The sequence below is a fragment of the Microchirus variegatus genome (genome assembly GCF_963457635.1).
Source record: "Microchirus variegatus genome assembly, chromosome: 1".
NCBI classification, from domain to species: Eukaryota; Metazoa; Chordata; class Actinopteri; order Pleuronectiformes; family Soleidae; genus Microchirus; species Microchirus variegatus.
In genome coordinates, this window is record NC_139802.1 from 9,273,427 (window position 1) to 9,293,173 (window position 19,747).

Genomic DNA, 19,747 nt, shown 5'->3' on the forward strand with positions numbered 1-19,747 from the left:
AATTTACGAAAAAAAACTGTTTAACTATGCCAAATAAAACCTTTTGTTTTTATTGCTGCTTCAGAAAAAGGTGTTTGATGCTGCATATGATCCTTAAAAGCCACTTCATCCAAACCCAGCTGGGACAAAATGGTTTTATGCCCATGAACAGCGGGTGGATGGCGGTGAGGGGGGGGGGGGGTTGGTTGAACATGCTGTCGGTGGTTTTGCCATGCTGTCTGACAGCTGATCTGCCACATTGTAACACAACTTCCGTGCTGTTGAACTTATATATTATGCCTAAGAAAAGAGCTGTCTGGCAGCATGAGGACATAAGTAGAGACTGTGTTGAGCACTTTCCTTTGGGGTACATATTTCACCAACAAGTGTAAACGCTTAAAGACGGCCTCTATGTACTGTCTCCATTCAAAGAGTTTACTCTACACTGCAAATCTTGGATTCATATAGAGAGGAAAACAGCTAGAGATGGAATATTTGACACTGATTCACTCTCTTGAACGAGACTGACCGATGACGTCTGAGGCTTCGTACGTCACAATGAAACACCTGAGAAGTGAGCGCATAATTCCCCGTCTTCCCTCCCTGCTTCATAGCATTACAAGAGACCTAATTATTATTATGTGTTACATTACAGTCATATTCTCGTAATGTAAATCAGGAAAAGGTACAGTGCTGAACAACTTTATTAGACAACCTGCCATCAAAAGGAGAAAAGATAAAGGTTAAAAGCGCGTCTACATACTGGTGTATTAACCATTACAGCAACATTAACCCTAGAACACTATCGCTCAAATTCAAAACACCATCACTAACGCCGGGTGATTTTTACCCGAGATATTATAAATACACCCAATAAAAAGTACTTCATACGTCATCAAAATATATCAACACATGACAATACATGACACATTTGAGTAGTGTTCTTTTATTTTAAATTGTGTCATGTCTAACAAAATGAAAGAAAAGCATCACGAGGGAACCATATAAAAATGCTCCAAAATTACTGGAAAATTAGGAATTTGGGAACAAAAAAGTTCTATTTGCTCGTGTTCTAGGGTTAAACAATATTTTGATCATCACCAATGCTTTTTTTTTTTTACTAATTTAGGGCAGCTGTGGCAAAAACCTTACATTTGGTGGTGGACTAATTAAACAATGTATATGATCCAAATCCAGGGATGTTTTTATGTCTTTAGGGATGTCTTCATACCTCCAAAACACTGGTGTTGAAAATTGAAATACCTGTCATATCTAATCTAGTAAGTAATTATAAGTAATAACAGGCCAACACATTTAAACATTTTGTTAATAAATTGACATTCCATTCTCAGAATGAAGACACAGCTGCTTCAGAATGAATTTATTGCGTTTATGTTGGAACTGTAATGAATCATGTGGAAGGTTGGCAGCTGGACCATGGATGTATATGGCTTCGTTGGTGCCTTGATGACGTCAGAAGCGGAAGTCACGTGTGCACACAGACCCTACCATCTGATTACCGAGCTGGAACCCAGGTGTGTGTGCACCTGACCTGCTGCCGCTTCTCCTCTGCTCTCTAACACGGAGCAAACATTTGTTTGTTTGTCGCCTCATTCCATGAAAACAACACAAACAGAGAAGAACTCTTCAGAGTCTTCTCGGGCATCGAAAAGTTATGATACGAGGAGTGTTTTGTTTTTTAAATGTCCCGCGCTGGGTACATGACGTCAGATAACAAACATTCCAAAGTCGCATCAGTAATAAACTGCCGTCACGCGCTGTGGGGCCTTATTTAAAATAATCGTGGATCGCGACATCGTGGATTAAAAATGCGAACAGAAGATCGAAGACGGCCAGATTCACAACTAATACACCAAGGTCAGTACACGGTATAATTAATTTAGTTAAACAACTAAATTGTTTCTGTATATAATTTGTATTATCACACACATAAAACAACTTTTACATTTTGAAAATTGACAGACGTTCACCTCTTCGGAGACCAGGTCCAGCTCATCGGTGACGCAAAGACCTGGCTGTGACTTTCAGTTTACAGGTGAGACACTTGTAAACAAGTCTCGTAACAAGTTTTAGTAACAGGTTCCTTATTTATTCAGATCAATTAATACACAATGCAGGCTTTTGAGGTTGCAGTAATTAAACCCTTGCTTAAAATGATAACTAAGTTTCCACAGTTATCAAACTGTCATGACAGGAATATGAACATTTTATGACTGAGACTGGAATTGAACTTACTATGTGTGTTTTTTTTCCAGGTTAAACTTCATGAAGATCTTCAAAGAGTAAGGTTGATTGTTTTTATTCTGGGAGGCTGCTGTTCCCACCATCTAGCTCTTCGCTTGGCCGCTGTGCCATGAACGCAGTGTCTGTATGGTTGTGCTGTGGCTGCTTTGTATTGAATTCCAGGTTTGAGATGCATGAAAGGAGAATGTATCTTCACCAAAAGTACTTTTCCTAAAGGGTGCAGTACAGTCACCTCTGGAGTCTGCTCTTTTTGATCCGTTTGAGTTTTTCTTAACAAATTTTTGTAGTGGAGTTGGTGCTTGACCATGAAACATGTTATATACTAGTGTAGAATCAGTAGATTTTACAGTGTTTTCCCAATTTAGTTGCTCATAATTTCAGCGATTGTGTCTAGACTTGGCCATTGTCCAACTTATTATGCAATAGGACGTGTAACATTATCATTGTGACAAACAAAGGAGTGATTTTTTTGTTGTTTGAACCCGAGAAATGTTTCCTGTTGGGAAAACAAGACGTGATTTAATAATTTTGTATTATTTACTATACAGAATTGGACATTCAGTAATCCATTTCTGTGTGTCCTGCACTGCTATAAAACCACCACTAGATGTCAGCATATGATTGCAAGATCATCTGCAGGCATCTCAAAGCTGCAGTCAAGATGTGCAGCGCTCTACTTTGTCTAAAGCTCCAAGTATGTTGAATAACAAGAGATTTACACTCACTATATTAATATAAAGTCCTGGCTTGTAGTAGCTTCTATTTTTTTTTCCTTCTCCCAAAGTATAGATAAATATTGTTGAGGCTCACTGGAGACGGAGTGATGCATCTCTCTGGGGTGTTTGCCTAGGTCTCCATAGTCACATGTGCATCATATCCTCCTCACACTAAATCAGAGAGAGACTATGTATGTCTTATCTGTGCATGTGTGCGTGTTTATCCTTCCTTCAGTCCATAGGGACTTGGAAGAATGAGGAACCCATGTCCAGTCACCGTCTGATTCAGGTCCCAGTGCTTCCTCAAACATCTGTGGTCATCGACATCAGTTCTCATACTTCACCTCTCCTCCTAATCTCTTCCTGTAGTTTCTATGAGTAATGGTGTGCTGAGTTCAAAACATGAACGTCTGTTCACAATGATTTAAGCAATATCTAAATATGTAGGCTGTGACTTGCGGACATTCGAGACAAAGTCTGTCGTGTTTTTCTGAAAAAAAGTCTGATATATAAAGGTGAACAGGTCCCTAAGTGTTAAGAAATCATAATTGGAAAACTATATGTCTCGGACAAGTGCCTAAAATGAATGGTGGTCAGCAGGTTGACACAAGTGGCTTATTGAGAGAAAGTGGGAGATTGCAGTCCTCCTTATCGGCCCGTCGGCCCCTCTTTCTCTCTTTCACATTTCCGTTTCTCATATCTTTATTTCACCGTGCTCCTCTTCTTCGTTGATTCATGCATATGGCAGACTTTGTGACCGTAATTTCAATTTAAAACACATGAGGGGAAATCCTAGCCCGTGCTGCTCTTTAATGGGCCGTCATGGGATTGGAGTATGCAGAGAATGATTGAATTTTGCGAGAAGGCCAGGAACGATCAAGTCTCGCCTGCCGTTATGCAATCGACCATTCCCCTCTCACAACGTGACGTCTGCTAAAACCTAGAGGAGGTGGAGCGAGGGCTGGAAACCTCAATGTCTAGACCAAAGGAGAAAAAATATAGTTTTTCTTCTAAAATGAGTCCCGACTTTTATAAAAGATCAATTTGGCTATCGCATGATATATAAAAGAGTCAAGTGAGATGTGCTCCACCACTTCAAACACAGATGATTTGAAATGGGCTGTTTTTTAATGTTTGTTAATGAGTCCTTTTACACCGTAACGCATGACATCCTATATTTCTTACAGGCAAGCTCACATATGGATCCTATACAAACCCTGCCATATCATTTTATGCATGTGATTGTGTCATGTCTGTTTCCCTGGGCTCCCTCCACCTGCTCGGCCCACTTTGACAACGTCGAGATAAAAAAAGCTGTGCTTGGCCAGAGGCACCAAAAATTACCGCTTTGTCCAAACTTTTTCACACCCACTGAGATGAATTACACTGCTGTGCTACATGCTCTCAATGAAGCAACAGAGACTACCTTTCCCGTTAAGTCCATTATATTCAAATGGGCCGGCCCTTTTTTCTTTTTTCTTCCTCACAAGACATAAAGTAATCAAAAGTTGAAAGCAAACACTCAAGGAGGCACTTAGCAAAAAAGAAAAGCTTTTATGATAAAACATTCATATACAGTGCAGGAGACAGGTAATCTTTGAGGATGATAGGGTTGTCTTGTGGTCAGTTTCAGTATAGTACGGCTTAGGGAGCCTTGTAGATGAATGCACCTAATAACATCCCCGCCCACCCATCATCCAGCAGACCGTCCAGGCAGAACAACTAATACCTGAGTGTATTTCTTCAGTGGTGTGAAGTATGCCTTAAAGAGCTGTTGGAGGCTGCAGTAAAGTAGGGTTCATTACCTTGACAGACTGATGACAGCTAAGACTGGCCGAGGCGCACACACGCACACGCACGCATACTGAAGTGAAGGCTATATAATCTGCTGTTCCTGGTTATTGTGTGTTGCGTACACAGTAGGATTTCACATTGTATGAATCAAAATGCCTGTAGGCTGCAGTCAAAATGTTTTCTGGAGCTCTAAAACATAAGATCACTCTCTGGCTGAGTTATTTGGAGACGACATCCAAGTCGGTAAGTGATAAAAATGCAGCGGGTGCAGATGAAGTGTCTGGATTCGTACAAGTGTAGTAGAGAAAAGGGTTTTACTCCCAATTGGTGTATACTTACTGTACTCTCTTTATTGCTTGGAGTTGGATGAGAAGATTCTTCTTATGCCAGTAAAAATGTACTGTAGCTGCATGGAGTGGCCCTTCAGCCTAACTTACCATAATGACTGGTAACAATTCTGATTGTGGTTTTAGTGTTTTAATGAAAAGTCAAACTTTTTTCTGCCAACAAACGAGCTTTAGAGGTGCTTGCAGGTAGTTTTTGTTACCTTTGGATTGAGCCAGACCATCGGCACGCTTAAAAGTCTGTATAAATCAACAGTCGTGAGACTTTCTCCCAAAGTACTGAATTATAATTTTAATAATTTGAGTTTAATGGCAACATATTGGGGGGTCCGTAACCGTAGCCAGCAGTAGCCATATAGAATTTCACATTTTTGTAATCATATTGTAACCAGCTTAGTTACCAAAGTAGGTATAACTGACTTTCACCCCATGTCGGGAAGTCTGTTTGCATGGGTTTGCATGTGGGGTCAGCTTTAGGTCACGCCGGGCATCCATTAGTGGCCTTATTTAGAGTCTTATTCCTTTAAGAGGGGTGATTGGCCAGCAAAGACAAAGAATCATTACCTTTGCCCGCCCCCTCCCTGCCAGCAGTCAATAATGAGGCATCATTAAAATGAATAGATGGACATTCCCCTTTTCTCCGGATCCTTATTGCAAAATCAGTGTCAGGGGAAATGAAGATTGAGCTTGGAGAAGGCGTCTAAAAGCCTCACAGTGATTGTCGTGAACTCGTCTCCAGTGCCAGGCTCCTTTATCTACTGTAAGAGTCTGCACCTGCCTGAACTCTTGACTAGCAAGGGCTTTTACTGTAGCCCATTAAGAGCATCCCTAATGTGCGCTACATTGTACTTCAACATAAACATTCTGCATACGTACCGAATCATTACAGCAAACATTGGAAGAATGATTGGTAGAGATGTCCTGGAGTATTTTTTTATTTATTTTTTTTCCATTAAGAAATTCAGCTCTCAGGCTGAACTAGAGGCTGCTATTGAATACAATACACTTTGATGTGGAGAACGGAGAAGTCACGTGTTGTGATCGTATAAACACACACTTAAAGATAATTCTCACTTTTCACATTTCTTAAGCCCGAACATCTGTCCAACCACTAAATTTTTATAAATCCTTGCACAACATTTCACGCATCACAAAAAAAGAGTGAATCAAGCTGAATGATTGCAGATGGAGAATAAAAGACGGCACAACATTTTCCAGGGCCCATCTGTTTGCCTTTCTGAGCGTCTCTTAAAGTGTCTTTTAAAAAGGTGATTTGTCTGTGCCTCAGCAGTGATGTGACCATGTCAGCATGTCTGCACATCATCCTCTGGCTGTTGCTGTCACATCATGTGACGTGAAAAACTCCTGCGAAAGGATCTGCGAACACCTGTGGAGGCAGACGGCCGCACCCCTAACAGATTAAAAACACACATGCTCAAATCCACTTTCTCATGTAGTCCTCATTATCTCTCTTTATCATCCTCGACATATGTGATAAGATAGCCTGTTTATGGTGGTCTGACATATGTTTCTAAAGGATGAACAAAAAAAAAATCCCAATATCTGACTCGAGGGAACAAAAGAGATCAAATGCAGAACTGGCTTATGGGACACGGCTATCAAAGGTCCCTCAGTATGGTCAAGCAATTATCTCTAACAGCATCTCTTAAAGCCACCCCCATGGTTCTCTCAACATGCCCATCATAACAGGTATATTGAGGATTTACTGCCTGCAGATGGCCGATGAGAGACGAGAGCAGGAGCTCCAGTGCTGCGCCTATGCACTCACTTTATAAAAGGCCAAATCAAGGGCTCTGTGGGAATAGAACTGCGGAGGAAGCAAGGCAGTAAAGACACTATAAAATCCATACAGTGAAACTTCTAAGTTGTGCCCTCTGCCACGTGTTCCCTGCGGGAGAAAATGACACGCGCTGCAATCTTCATGAAGGATAGACTTGTTTGCTCGTCTGTGCTGTTGCCTCTGCTTTGGCTATCAAGCGGGAGAGTTTGTTTGTCTGTTAACTTTGTCCAGCAGACAGTCAATGAGATCATCAGTGGATCAGTCCATCATGTCGTCTCTTTTTTTTTTTTTTTTTTTTTTATAAATAAATTTGCATTTCATTGGACATTATTGAAATCATGGAAAGTGTTACACACACACACTTCCCAGACATCAGTTTACTTGGACAAATGTTGTAGATTACAAATCATTTTCGTACGTTATCAGGAGATAAAGCCAAGAAGGCTGTCAAGCTACTGACGCATTTTTGATGCCAAATAAGAAAAGCCAGCATGATTTTTTTTTTTTCCTGAATTGCTTGTCGGTATAAGATAGTATGTGCGATAAAACACTCTTTTTCTCTGGCAGACTAAACTATAAATGCTGCTGCTGAGCTTAGCATACACTGTTTTCCAACAAACTACTGTATGTAAGCAACACAATCGTACAAATTCATATCCAATGAAACCTGATCACAAACCGATGCTGATTTATGTTTGAATTTTAAAAAAGGTTTCATAATTCTTGGAGCTTTTAAATACTTATTTTCTCTCTTGTTTACTTATGAGGGAAAATAAAATCAATACCACTCTCACTGTTGTTCCATTAAATATTTGGCTAAAAGAGGCTTACTTTAGCATTAAGACAGGGAGAACTCTGGCAAAGGTAACCAAAACAACAAAAACTGATTCATATTTACAGTTTATGTCCAACTGGCCTCTCATATTTTTATAGATGGGTGAATGGGCACTGATAAATTTAGTGTCACACTCTTTTTAGACTTGCGAAATGTGTAAAGTAACAGGTTAATAACAATCTTAAGCTGTATCTTCAGACGGTGCCAGTACTTGATTTCTGCTCCTGCAGTGGCCCGTCGTTGTCTCCATCCTGTGTCAAAGGGTACGTGCCCATCAGATGCAGACAAAGGTAAGAGAAACAGGGTGCCAGGAAAAAGGGGCGTGACTGCATCTGTAAATAGTAGTTCTATTTTGGGCTAACCACGGTGTTGCAGGGGAGCACCGCCTAGGCCTGCCTTCTGTCACTATGGGGATGGGCGCTTCATAACTTTGCTGGATGGAAAAAGTCTGGAGGACTGGCAGGTGGTACACAGGAGCGTGGCACGGCTCCCATGGAGGAGAGCCGTTTTACTCATAACTACCCACCACTGACAATACTCTCTGGAAAACACACAGGCCTCTGCTTGTACTTTGCATATCAGCAGCTTGTTGCACGTGCCCTGGTTAAACTGCAGCGTAGGTTGATTTTCTTTAGTTTGAAACAAAAGCAGAAGACGAATACGTCAGTGTAAAGTGATTTCTCAGTAAGATGTAAAACTGTCAGTACACCCTCAACCACTTAGTAGAAATCACAGCAATAATGAAGCACAAGCATTAAAGTAACATTCAAAAATAGGAGGAAATATTTTGATTTTCGCAACTTAAATTTGTCAATGTCCGACTGTCTCTATTACTGAATTTATTGGGGAAATAGGTACAGGTTGGAACAGAGTGAGGTTTATAAAGGTCAAACTATATAACTCATGAAATGGCAAAGGCAGCTTGGAGAAAAAAAAAAAAAATCCTTTAAAGCATCACCATATGGGCCATGCATCGAATTCATGAACCAGAGGGAAAAGAAGATAAGGCAGAAAACATCATTTGGAAATGATTCCCCTGTAAAGTATAATTTGTTTAAAAAGGTTTATTCTGTATTTGGAATATGGCATGTTAAATGGGTTGATGATCCAAGTTCACAAACTTCAATAACGTGTGTCCACCATTAGCCTCACCCAGAGCCGTACACCGGCGACGCATGGACATCACCAGGTTGTCCATCGTGGCCTGGAATGATCGTTGAATGATGCACATTCACTTGTGTTGCCACAGCTGTAAACGCTCAACCCAGCACTCAGCATGCCAATGGCACGCTCTCTCATGATTTGTGACGTCTGTGGCATATTGACAAGTGACAAAAGTCCACATTTTGGTGTGCCCTTTTATTGACCAGACCATAAGGAGTGTCTGTGTACTGGTCACGCATATTGGCCACCACTCTGCCATGCTCTATGACTCTCTTGAGTTGAAATACTCAATCTGAGATTGTAGTCAGTAGGAGTGGCCAAGTGACACTGGACTACTGGGTTTGAGCAAAAAAAAAAAATATGGAATGATTGCATCAAATTGCAGCAAATGTCATGACATTCTATTTTTTTTCACCATTTCAAGTCTGTGCGTTTATATTTTTGTTGAGTATTCATTTTCCCAAAATGTAGTTCATGGATAAATAGAAAAAAAGTTTGAACTTCAAATTAATCGTTACTAAAAAAAAAAGGGCCCATATTAAAGCCATATCAAATAATTGTAAAAAAAAATTAATGTTCAAACATAAATAAAATAACCGGAGACTGTTCACGTATGTCACCATAATATCATTTATTATTTAATTGTTGAGAACACATTAAATGCACTTAAAACAAATTAATTTTTTCATAAATATCTCATATTAAAGAGAAACATGTTCCACCTTGTGCCTACACAGAAAAGCATTATAGAGTTACAATAATCTTGTCGCTGAAAGAGAAAGAGAGTAAGGCACAAAAATAAGAAAACTTAATCATACAGTTATTTTTTTTTTATTTTTAAATCATGCTATTATACTATATGTCCTAAAATGTATTAGGAAGCTATACGGGAAGCTAGTGACAGCTAAATGATTCCCACCATTAGTTTGGTGCGCATGCTCCAGGAGACTGATACTGTGGAAAAGATGGCAGCATGGTGAAAGAAGAGATGGTAATTTTCTGACACGACTGTGGAAATAAATCTACAATATTTGGTCTGGAGGCAGAAGAACCTGCTGTTTCTACAGTAAAGTGCATAATGTTCTCTATGTTTGTATGGAGGGTGGGGGGGGGCTGTTCTATGCTAAAGTCTCTGACAGAGAAAGGAAACTTGGGACAATAATTTCACCAAAGACAAAATCCTTTGGTTTAATCGGATCAATTATTGCCGGCTGTAAGTAACAGTTCTGCCAACTCCTCAGTGGAATCACCCAGCTGATGAGTAACAATGAGCCTATGTTGTTCTTCCATTACTCCTGTGCCTATGTACATGGAAACCTGCAGTACAAGATGTAAAAGACAAATATTTATTGTCCTGGAGTATTATAATTAAAATTTAGCAGGTAAGCTTACCATTGTTCAGCTGTTTTCTAAGTGGTAGGTTGGGGGAGATTCTGTTACCTGCCTTTTATAAGCCCCTGCAACCAGGAACTTTTGTCATAGGATATGTAGTAGATATGTCTCTGATTGTCTGTGCATCATTGTGTCATGATTTAGGTGGAGGACCGTCTGGAAGACCTGGACAGGATGATTTTAAAAATAGGCACTAAGGTGAAAAGAATAATGCGAGATAGTAGAAATGGTACAAATCAAATCACGCGGAGACAACTGAAGGGGAAAAGGAAAAAAAGAGAAAGCTAAATGGCGAAATGCATGATAAATGCATAAGGCATACGTATGTTCAAATACATGTTTATACAAAAGAATATACAATAACATTCAGTATAAATGAACAATGGAATAATAAAGAAGCAAGAGGAAAAAAAATACAATTCTACAATTCACATACTCCCTACATATTGTCTATCCTTTTTATTTTTAGCCTGTTTCCCTGTAAACAAATCATTGAAATGATAGAAAAATGTCATATAAAAACTTTCACTTTGGGGGTGGGGGTGTGTGTGTGTGGGGGGGGGGGGGGGCGGGGGGTTTGGAGGGTTCCAACCGTTTTGCATTTTTTGTGACTGCTGCTGTCATTTGCTGTCAACATCACTGTTGTAAGGCACCGATGCGGCTGTTGCGGACTGACTGCACAAACGAATGAACAAAAGTGATGAAGCGTGACACTTATCGTCCCATTGGTCTGTCCATGCATTAACTTACAGATCAGGTTCAAAAATGAAAGATTGTCGTAGATCAACGATCGAAGAGTTAATTAGTCTCAGTGAGCTGTTTGGTCCACTTATAGATCATCTGCTGTGAATTATTAAGGCAAGTGCTGTTGTATACTTTGCCCCCTGATACCACTTCCCTTTTATTCTCGTAAATATAACATTCATTTGTTTTAGTTTTTTTTTTTTTCAAATGCGTCTTGCCAGTGATTGTCAATGTGACTAAGCAGCAAGTCTTTTGAGTGAGGAGGAGCTCGATTGGCCCAGTCAGAGATCCTGAGCAAAATATGTGTTCTTCATTTCCTGGATCTCTTCTTTTTGTCCTCCTCTTTTTTTGTTGTTGATACTTGATCGAGCGAGTTGCTGCTGCTGAGAACATCTGGGCGTCTATGCGTGAGTGTGCACAGAAATGCTGGAGAGGTCATTTCTGATTATCTCGTTAACTGTGGAGACAAGAAGAAGAAGAAAAAAATGTGGGTTAGAACATTGTTGGTATTCATAGAGGTGGCCTCATAGTTGCAGGTACAAAGATTGCACTGGGTTAAAAAAAAAAAAAAAATGTAAGTTGTCTATGTCTTTTCAACTGAATTAGGACCATTTTGCACTGCTGAATCCAAAAAATGACATCCATTTTTCTCAATTGTTGTGGAAATTCTCTACTGCTGGTGAAGCATGAAATCGAGAAACTTCTGCCGGCCAACAAGTTTTCATTTTCGCAGCAAGGAAAAGGTCAATCGTCACAGGAGTGATCCTAGCTGGAGAAAGACCCTGAGCAAAGTGAGCCCTCCACATTTATACCTGAGCAACTCCCCTTTTGCATTCCTCCAATAGACAAATGCTGCAAGTGTTGTAGGAAGGTGCCAGTTCAGACTAGACACAATACACAATATAAAATACACTATACACAAAGGACCTGGTATTCTGTACTGGGTAGGTATATGGGTGATGGGCAGTTTTAGCTGCGAGTCGGAGAAATGCAATTTACCATTACACAATAAGTTGGCACATGCGAAATCTTCAGAATTTGTTTATTGCAAGAAATATAAAAGAATTTTGCATCGCATGATGTGAAAATACCCGCACATGTAAACAAAAACGTTAAAAAACAAATATGTAGCCTCGAATTCATATTGCTTGTGTGATTGAGAATGCAGAGATTGTTTTGGGCCGCATTGATGTGAATCCTAAAGAGATGAATTTGGAATATTGCCTCTTTTTAATGATCCTGAAACCTTTAACTAAAGATGGAAAATTAAAAAAAAAAGAATAATAAGGTCAGATGAGGTGACGCTCCACCAAATTCTTGGCTTTGATATGTTCACGTTGAAAAATACTGGGTATCCGTAGTCACAATCCAAACATATCTATGTCATTACCAGCCTTTAAAAGTCATATCGCTGCCGTACACCCATCTCTGCTTTTCAGTCGCCGACTTGTCTTTCCTGCTCTAGTTCCTGTGCCCTCGCCTTTCCCACACTCAGGCAGACACAGATCAGTCTCCTGCCTTTATCTGGTCTGTGTTCTTTGGCAAAACAGAGGGAAGTGACTGTGAAGACGACGGGGACCCCGAGCACGGCAGCCTAACACAAACACAAAAACTCCTCAGTCGCGGAGCTTGATAAAGTGCACTGATGTAGACGGAGAGAGAGAAAGAGAGCGAGAGAGAAAGTCTGGTGAAACCACCTTCCACAGTGAGGAGCCGAGACAGGAAGTCCACCCACTCTGAGGTTCAAAGTGGGCAAGCAGGTTGTTATCACTAGATATTGCTTGGTGAACAGTGAAGCATCTGCACTAATCGAGACGAAAACACACACAAAAAATCCCCCACGGAAAACAACGTGGAGAAAAACTTTATAATATCCAACAATGATACTAATGTCAACTGATTTCTGGTGAATGTTCCTCCAATATTTCCACTTTCTGCCAAGAATGGAAACAAAAATAAACAGATTGCACTTTTTAAAACAAGAAGGCACACACCTATAATAGTATGCCACACACACACACACACACACACATTGGGACTCACCTCCCTAAACAGGAGGAACTCCCTTTGGAAAAATCTAGCCAGCTCTGTTGGCGTTTTAAACTCTATTCTGCCCAGGGCTAAACAGGCATTTACATGTTGAATTTATTTTTAGCTTTGCCATAGCAGGATATAAAGGAAGTACAGGCACAGGTAACAATTAAATGATCAAACCTTAATTTGGCTGCTCAATTCCGTAAGCCGACAGGGGAAAGAGCTCCAGGAGGGGAAGGGAAAACCCAACACATTTTTTATTTTTGCTCAGAGGGAAAGCAGTGGCCCTTTTTTCCTCTCTTCTGTCACGCTAAACAGCTGTGACGTCTTTTCCACCCACACACACTTAACTGCAGTATTATTTAGCCTCATCGATATTTTCCATTAGCATGTTCCATTCTTAAGAAACGAGTGATAAAGAGAAGAAAAGGTGAACCACTGAACCCCCCCCCCCTCCCGTGTTTTCATCTTTGGCAATGTGAGAGTTTCAGAAACAGGATGTGGCCAACTGTCACACCACAAGACAATAAGGACCTATTTATAGTCGTTTAATGGGGCAACTTGTATCATTATTTGGTTGCAAGAGCTTCTTGGAAATGGCGACGGTACAGAGAAGTTGAAACCTACAAGTGCACAGGTATTAACTATAAATAACCAAGGCATAAGAATTATAATTTGTTTTTCCTTTTGCTTTTTAATTAAACTAAATGAAAATTTAACATTTTCCACATGACACTTCAGTTTTGACTCCGTTTCATGAAGTGACTAGATTACCACAAATATGCAGAATAAGGGAAGGCACACAGACATGCTGGGGAACATTTTGATCATAGTGGAATTTGGTACGAAATAAATCAATTCCCTTGCTTCTTGTTGGCTGTGTGGTAAGTACAAGATCCTCTTTGCAAACTGGGACTTGTAAAGCTTGTTCAGTGTTTTCAAAGCACACTGGGGCTGTTGTTTTCCACTTTCGCTATTTGGACATGATATTGTAAAAAGAAAAAGCTCACTATACTACACAGTAAAGATGCAAAAACCATAATGTTGTGTCCTGCTGGAATCTTTCTCAACAGTATTGAAAACAGTATTGTTTTTTTCAGTTTCCCAGGTTAATAATGGAAAGCTGTTACTGGGCGAGTGCCCTCTCATGAATAAACAAAAACAGCGGAAAAGTCCGCTCCAAATATTCCCCTAGTGAAAAAAAAAAAAGTGGCTTGCTGGTCTGAGTTAAAGAAAGTGACATCCTTTATTAGCTGTAGTAGCAGTGCCGTCGGTAAACCACGGTGCAGACCTGTCAGTGCTTATACTTTGGGCTCGGCGGCGTGGAGATCTATTTCGGGCAGGTGTGAGAGCGACACAAAAGTATGACTATGCTTTACTGTGTTGCATTGAATAATTTTAAAGCACAATTCCAGCTCCTCTGTGAGGGAGGGCCAGTGTTTTTGGCAGTGGCTTGAAGCTAAACCTCTCTAACATGCGTGAATGATGGCTGAATTAATCTTAGACTTGCTAAACATATTTGCCTGCATCAACTGAGATAGAATATGATTTTCTCCTGCCTGCCGGGACACGGGTGGTCAAGTGCCTCTAGTGTACATGCTGCCAGTGTAGTGCATGCTTAAAACTGTGTGATTTAACACTCAAAGGTGGTAGACAATTGAGTCATTGTTTGATTTGTCTTACACCAAACACACTGGAAGGCTCCGATGCAATTCAGACCACAGATGGCACTGATTTACAGCCCCCTCATGAGTGTGTGTAGGTGTTGGCATGTGTCTGCCAAATGCTACTTTTAGACACCAAAACAGTGTACAATGATTTATAAAGAGTCACAATTCCACATCTGTGGAACGTTACTCAAGCTACAGTCATTTTAGCCCCTGGTTTTATGATTGCCAGCTAAAGCAAGTTGAGCCAGGTTTAACTTTCTTCCAGACTTCTGTGGACGTATAAGGTTGATTTTTTTTTGTTTTTGCTGCTGCTGCTGATCAGTGTAGTTTATGAGATTTCATAACAAGAAACAATTATGAGATTTCAATACCTTCGTGCCTTTAAACCGTTATTGGCAACTTGAACGTTTCAGGATCACACTGTCAACCCGACACTGACTGTTTTATAAATAAGAAACCAATGTTTGGAGGATCAGGTCCAGACATTGCCTGAAGTTGCACACATGCGGATTGTAACAGGAGGTTTGCCTGAGTCAGATGTGTTCGCACCTGGTCATCACATGCTTTCGAATTTGGGAGCTGGCAAACCAACGTCTGTTTAACATCCAAATCAACATTTACTCCCTTTAAGCTTTGTTTTGGTCTCTTCCAACCCCTGAGGGAAAATGTGAGTGCTAATTACTTGTTTGATTGCTTGGCTGAAATTGTTCTAACTTTGTCTGTCTGAAAAATCACGAAGAAAAAGCATCAAGTGGTTGGACGCCTCCAAATGTCCATCAGTCCAGCAGCCTCTCAGTACACAGGAGACCTTTTGTAACCTGAATAAACTTGTGGCTCTTTTGTTTCCACTTCATAATTTGGCCTGACATCTTGTTTGTGTTAGATATTTTTCTTCTTTGCAGAATAGGGAGCTGTTTGCCTCTATAAATCAGTAGTGGTCTGACAGCTCTGCACAGCTGATGTCATTTTGGAAGCAGTGGTGGTATTATCTGGGAGCAGCTAAATCCATGTTTGTCATGCTGATCAAAATACATACTGATTTAATTTACTGTCATTTTTTTTTCTGTCTGGCTTTGGGACTGGAAGATGATGAAAAAAAGTTTTTCCAACTAAAAAAATCTGTCATCAAGTCCATCAACCGACGTTTGAACTGCTGCTACCACTGCTTTAGAAAATGAGAGCATGGTTTCTGTGACCAAGATTAAGTGTTATAATGCGTCAGGGGAAAAGTTCCCTTTGCACAATGGGTATGATATACAGAATGGATATTAGGGCAATAATTATAGGCTTTTACTACTGTTAGTGTATCATGATACTTGGGTGCTGTAATTCAGTATTGTCAGTAATTGCAAATTTGGAATTTTCTTTTCCTCCTTGAACCAAAATCGAACACGTTTATTGAGACAGTAATGGGTCTTATTTCTTTCTTAAGTCATATTGCACATTGCATGTCAGTCACTCTGACATTTATCTAAATTGAATGGTACAGTGTTATGTTTAAAGGTGCATTATGTCATAAATCTAAAGCAACTGGCCATAAACTCCTCCTAATATGTCACAGAGACTCAGGAATAATATTCATATAACAAACTGAACTCACCAACAACAACAGTACAGGGAAAATATTTTGCAGACTGCTACTTTATGTTTTGAAATCATGTTTTGGCATGTGTCCCTACCAATCATTGCAGTCAGTAGAGCCTCAGCTGCCGAGCAACCACGGGTTGCCAGTTACGTCAGAAACGAAAAAAGACCTCGGTATTTTGGATTTGAATGTAGTAACCGTTTTTGGCCACATTCTTACATATGGCACCTTTAACTCCTGCATTTTAGCTACCTCTGCTAATAAAATAAATACAATCAGACCAAGTAGAAAATATTGTGATTTTTAGCTTTGCCTACTCGGTGTGCTGCACTGCAACAGATTGTTTTTCTTCAAAATCCTGGATTGATGATAACACTGGTTTTAATCGTTGAGAAAAAGCTATGATGCTTACATTTTTTATTCTTTAATCCAGAAAGCCAACAACGGATGTCTTAATTTCCTTAATTTGGCTATTCTAAGACTTCACCATGAACCTGAATTGCAATAGGGATTGAGGAGGAGAGCGCAGTGTGCTGGCTTCAATAACAGCCGAGCTTCCTCAGAGAACAGAGGATGCCCTGTGGTCTGGTGAGACACGGAGCCTTCAGGCCTGAGAGCTGCTCGGGGTTTCCTGCTGTCGTAACGCGATCCCCCTTCTGCCAAAACAGGACTGCCTGACAATGACCTGGTACGTGGGGACTTCACCTTTCCCCAGCCTCTCTCAGCTGACTACCCACAACATGACCTCTGAACTGTAAGTTGTAACGGAGGCTTCCTGCCAGAGACTTCTGATCTCACTCCAAGTCTCTTGGTACTGACGAAGCGGAGGGCACCCTCCTGAACTTCTCTCACTTTCACTACACGAATTAACTGCAGCTGTGTTAAGGTCAAGGACCTTAGAGGGGTGGGGTGGAGGTGGGGGTTTCCTCTGCTTACTTATACCTCCTGTAGTAGTCACAGTCAGGTTTGTGAGAAAGAGGTCGTAGCTTCCTTCAATTGTGGCGCTCAGAAATCTCAGCAGCTTGAGAGGAAGTGCATCTGAGTCATAGAAGCGCTTTGATATAAACACGGATAAACACTGGCATTATATATCGGTGCAGAAGCTCATAAATACAGACTCGGAGTTAAACCTGATTTGAACTTGTGCTTTCATGTGAAATTGATTTGGTGGGGAAGCCAAACTAAAGCTCAAACTTGCTTGAGAGAGACAATTGAATTTCCTGGTACATATTACTTTTGTTTCCTCACTATATCAAATCTTCTCTCGGCCTCAGCAGAAACACTTAATGGACAATTTGCTGCCTCCCACACACGGCTCAAGCGGCTGGACGCAGTGTCACTTATCATGCGCTAGAAAGCGGTTACATTGAAAATAGGGCGGGGTCAAAGATCAGAACACACATAAATGACATTGAGATGGAGTGACTGAAAAGGGGAATGAGCGAAATGGAGAGAGACACAATCATTATTCCCTCAGATAAACACAAATGGAAAGAGACAAAGTGTTCCACTAATGCTTCATCATGATAAAGTGGTTCATAAATTCATCTGAGCTTTGCAGGTAGACAGCTTCTAATCCATCCCAGGGATCCCTTTGGGCTTAATGATGTGATGATATGTACAGACAGCATATTTCATCCCTACAGCTAGGCTGATGTGTGAAGCTCTGTGCTCTCCCATGTGGAAGCACTCAGTCTCCACACCTGACAGATGAGATGGAGGAGAAGAGATAGGGGCTGCAGAGTGAGCTGGTTTTAAAACAAAGCTTAGAGTTTATATTGAGAGTGCTGCGGAATCTCCGAGGTGCCGTGGAGATACCGTTGTGCTATCGGCCTCAGCCAATCGCCTCCCCGTGCTTGGAAGGTTAACAATGGTGCCATGAAATTAATGATTTAGACATAAGTGGAAAGCGATAACTGTGAGAAATAGTTGATGAGCGAGGCCGTAAAGTTCATCGGGGACAGCAGAAACATGTCCCCGTCAAAACGCTATTTTCAGCTCCTTTTACTTTCGGTTTGATTCACTCGAAGAGTTCCGAGGAGAGACGAGAGGAGCTGATATCTGTCTGTTCAACTTTTGTCATGCTTTCACAGTCGGTAAGCAACTGTATCCTAGAAGCAGATAGAGATTTGTCAGCTCCCAGCTACACAGACTCTACTCTCCTATCCCCTGAATGTTCAAATACCACCTGCCACCTAAGAGAAAGACTAGTTTTCTACTAAAATTTCCAGTTTTCCAAAAAATGTGTACTCTTACAATTTGGTCAAAATGTACCCAAGATAAATGGTCTTTATTTATAAAGTGCTTTTCTAGTCTGGATGCTTTTACACTCCAGTTTTTGCCATTTTAGTCACACGTTCATACAGTGGAGTTTAATCCACAACCTTCAAGTTGAATTACGACTTGCTCTATCGCTGACCTACCGTCCGTTGCCAATTAAGGAGGTTGTTCTAATCAATTAAAATATTTATTTATCCTAAAGACTCAGGTCTCTTATTGGATTAACAAGCCTGATAAGCAATTATGCAGGGAAGTCTATGCAGCACCTAAAAAGGAGTTACCCTGGATTTCCACCGGGCACGTTAAAGCAGCGGAACGTCAGCGGCGCGGTCGCCGTTGCCGATCGCTTCCATTCTGATCAATGTGAGCATTTCCACCGGTCACACTGGGGCACATCTCGGCAGCGTCCCAGAAGCGGCTCACCGCGCTGCACCGCTATCGATAGGTCGCAGTTCTATTTTTGCCGTTGCCGATCGCGTCAAGCTCAACAGAGCAGATCACAACAGACAGCAAGTCCGACACGGAATCAAAGTAAAGCACTTTTGCCCCCCCTTTCAAAATAAAACACAATATGCATATAGCCTATCGCAACTTCACATCAACATTAAGTCGAAACCGGTGCCATCACCAGATTCTCCGATGTTCTTCCACGTCGGAGAATGAAAGAAGCTGTGTTGTTTCCTTTATACACACAGTCTATCGCGGGATCTCCCGAACTCGCGTCCGTTCAGGATTATCGCGCAATCTTCCGTGAATACAGCTGGCTCTCAAGGCACCGCTGTGCTGCCGTAACGCACCCGGTGGGGATTGACGCCGGGCAGAGGACGGTGCAAAACCGCCCCTGCTGACGTTCCGCTGCTGTAACGTGCCCGTTGGAAATCCGCCTTCAGAATGATAATGACAAAATTCGGCGGGATTTGACTCTTCTTTTGGAGAGGCAAAGAGAAAAGAAGAAATAAAGTTTCGAGTGTGAACGCAGAGTGCTCTAATGTCACTGAAGAGATTTGCAATCAATATGGCTGCTGCTGTTTTTAGTCAAAGGCTCCTGACTCGGTCGGATAGAAGAGATGAAGCAGTCTTGAGAAATAACACCGACAACCTCTCCGAGTCTCATGTAGCGTGTGGAGACGCGGCCTCTAATCTC

The 19,747-nt window shown here is 41.1% G+C and overlaps 1 protein-coding gene across 1 annotated transcript in view; it reads right to left on the reverse strand.

The window, feature by feature from the left end:
* Positions 1 to 11,379: 11,379 nt before the first annotated feature.
* Positions 11,380 to 19,747, reverse strand: part of LOC310932215 (nuclear factor of activated T-cells, cytoplasmic 1-like) — a gene marked incomplete at its 5' end in the record, with an annotated part of 58,685 nt that continues 50,317 nt past the window's right edge. Inside the window, one exon of the mRNA XM_083895507.1 lies at positions 11,380 to 11,491. Within this exon, the coding sequence (XP_083751633.1) occupies positions 11,436 to 11,491 (56 nt within the window). The 3' untranslated portion in view covers positions 11,380 to 11,435. The remainder of the gene's footprint in view (positions 11,492 to 19,747) is intronic.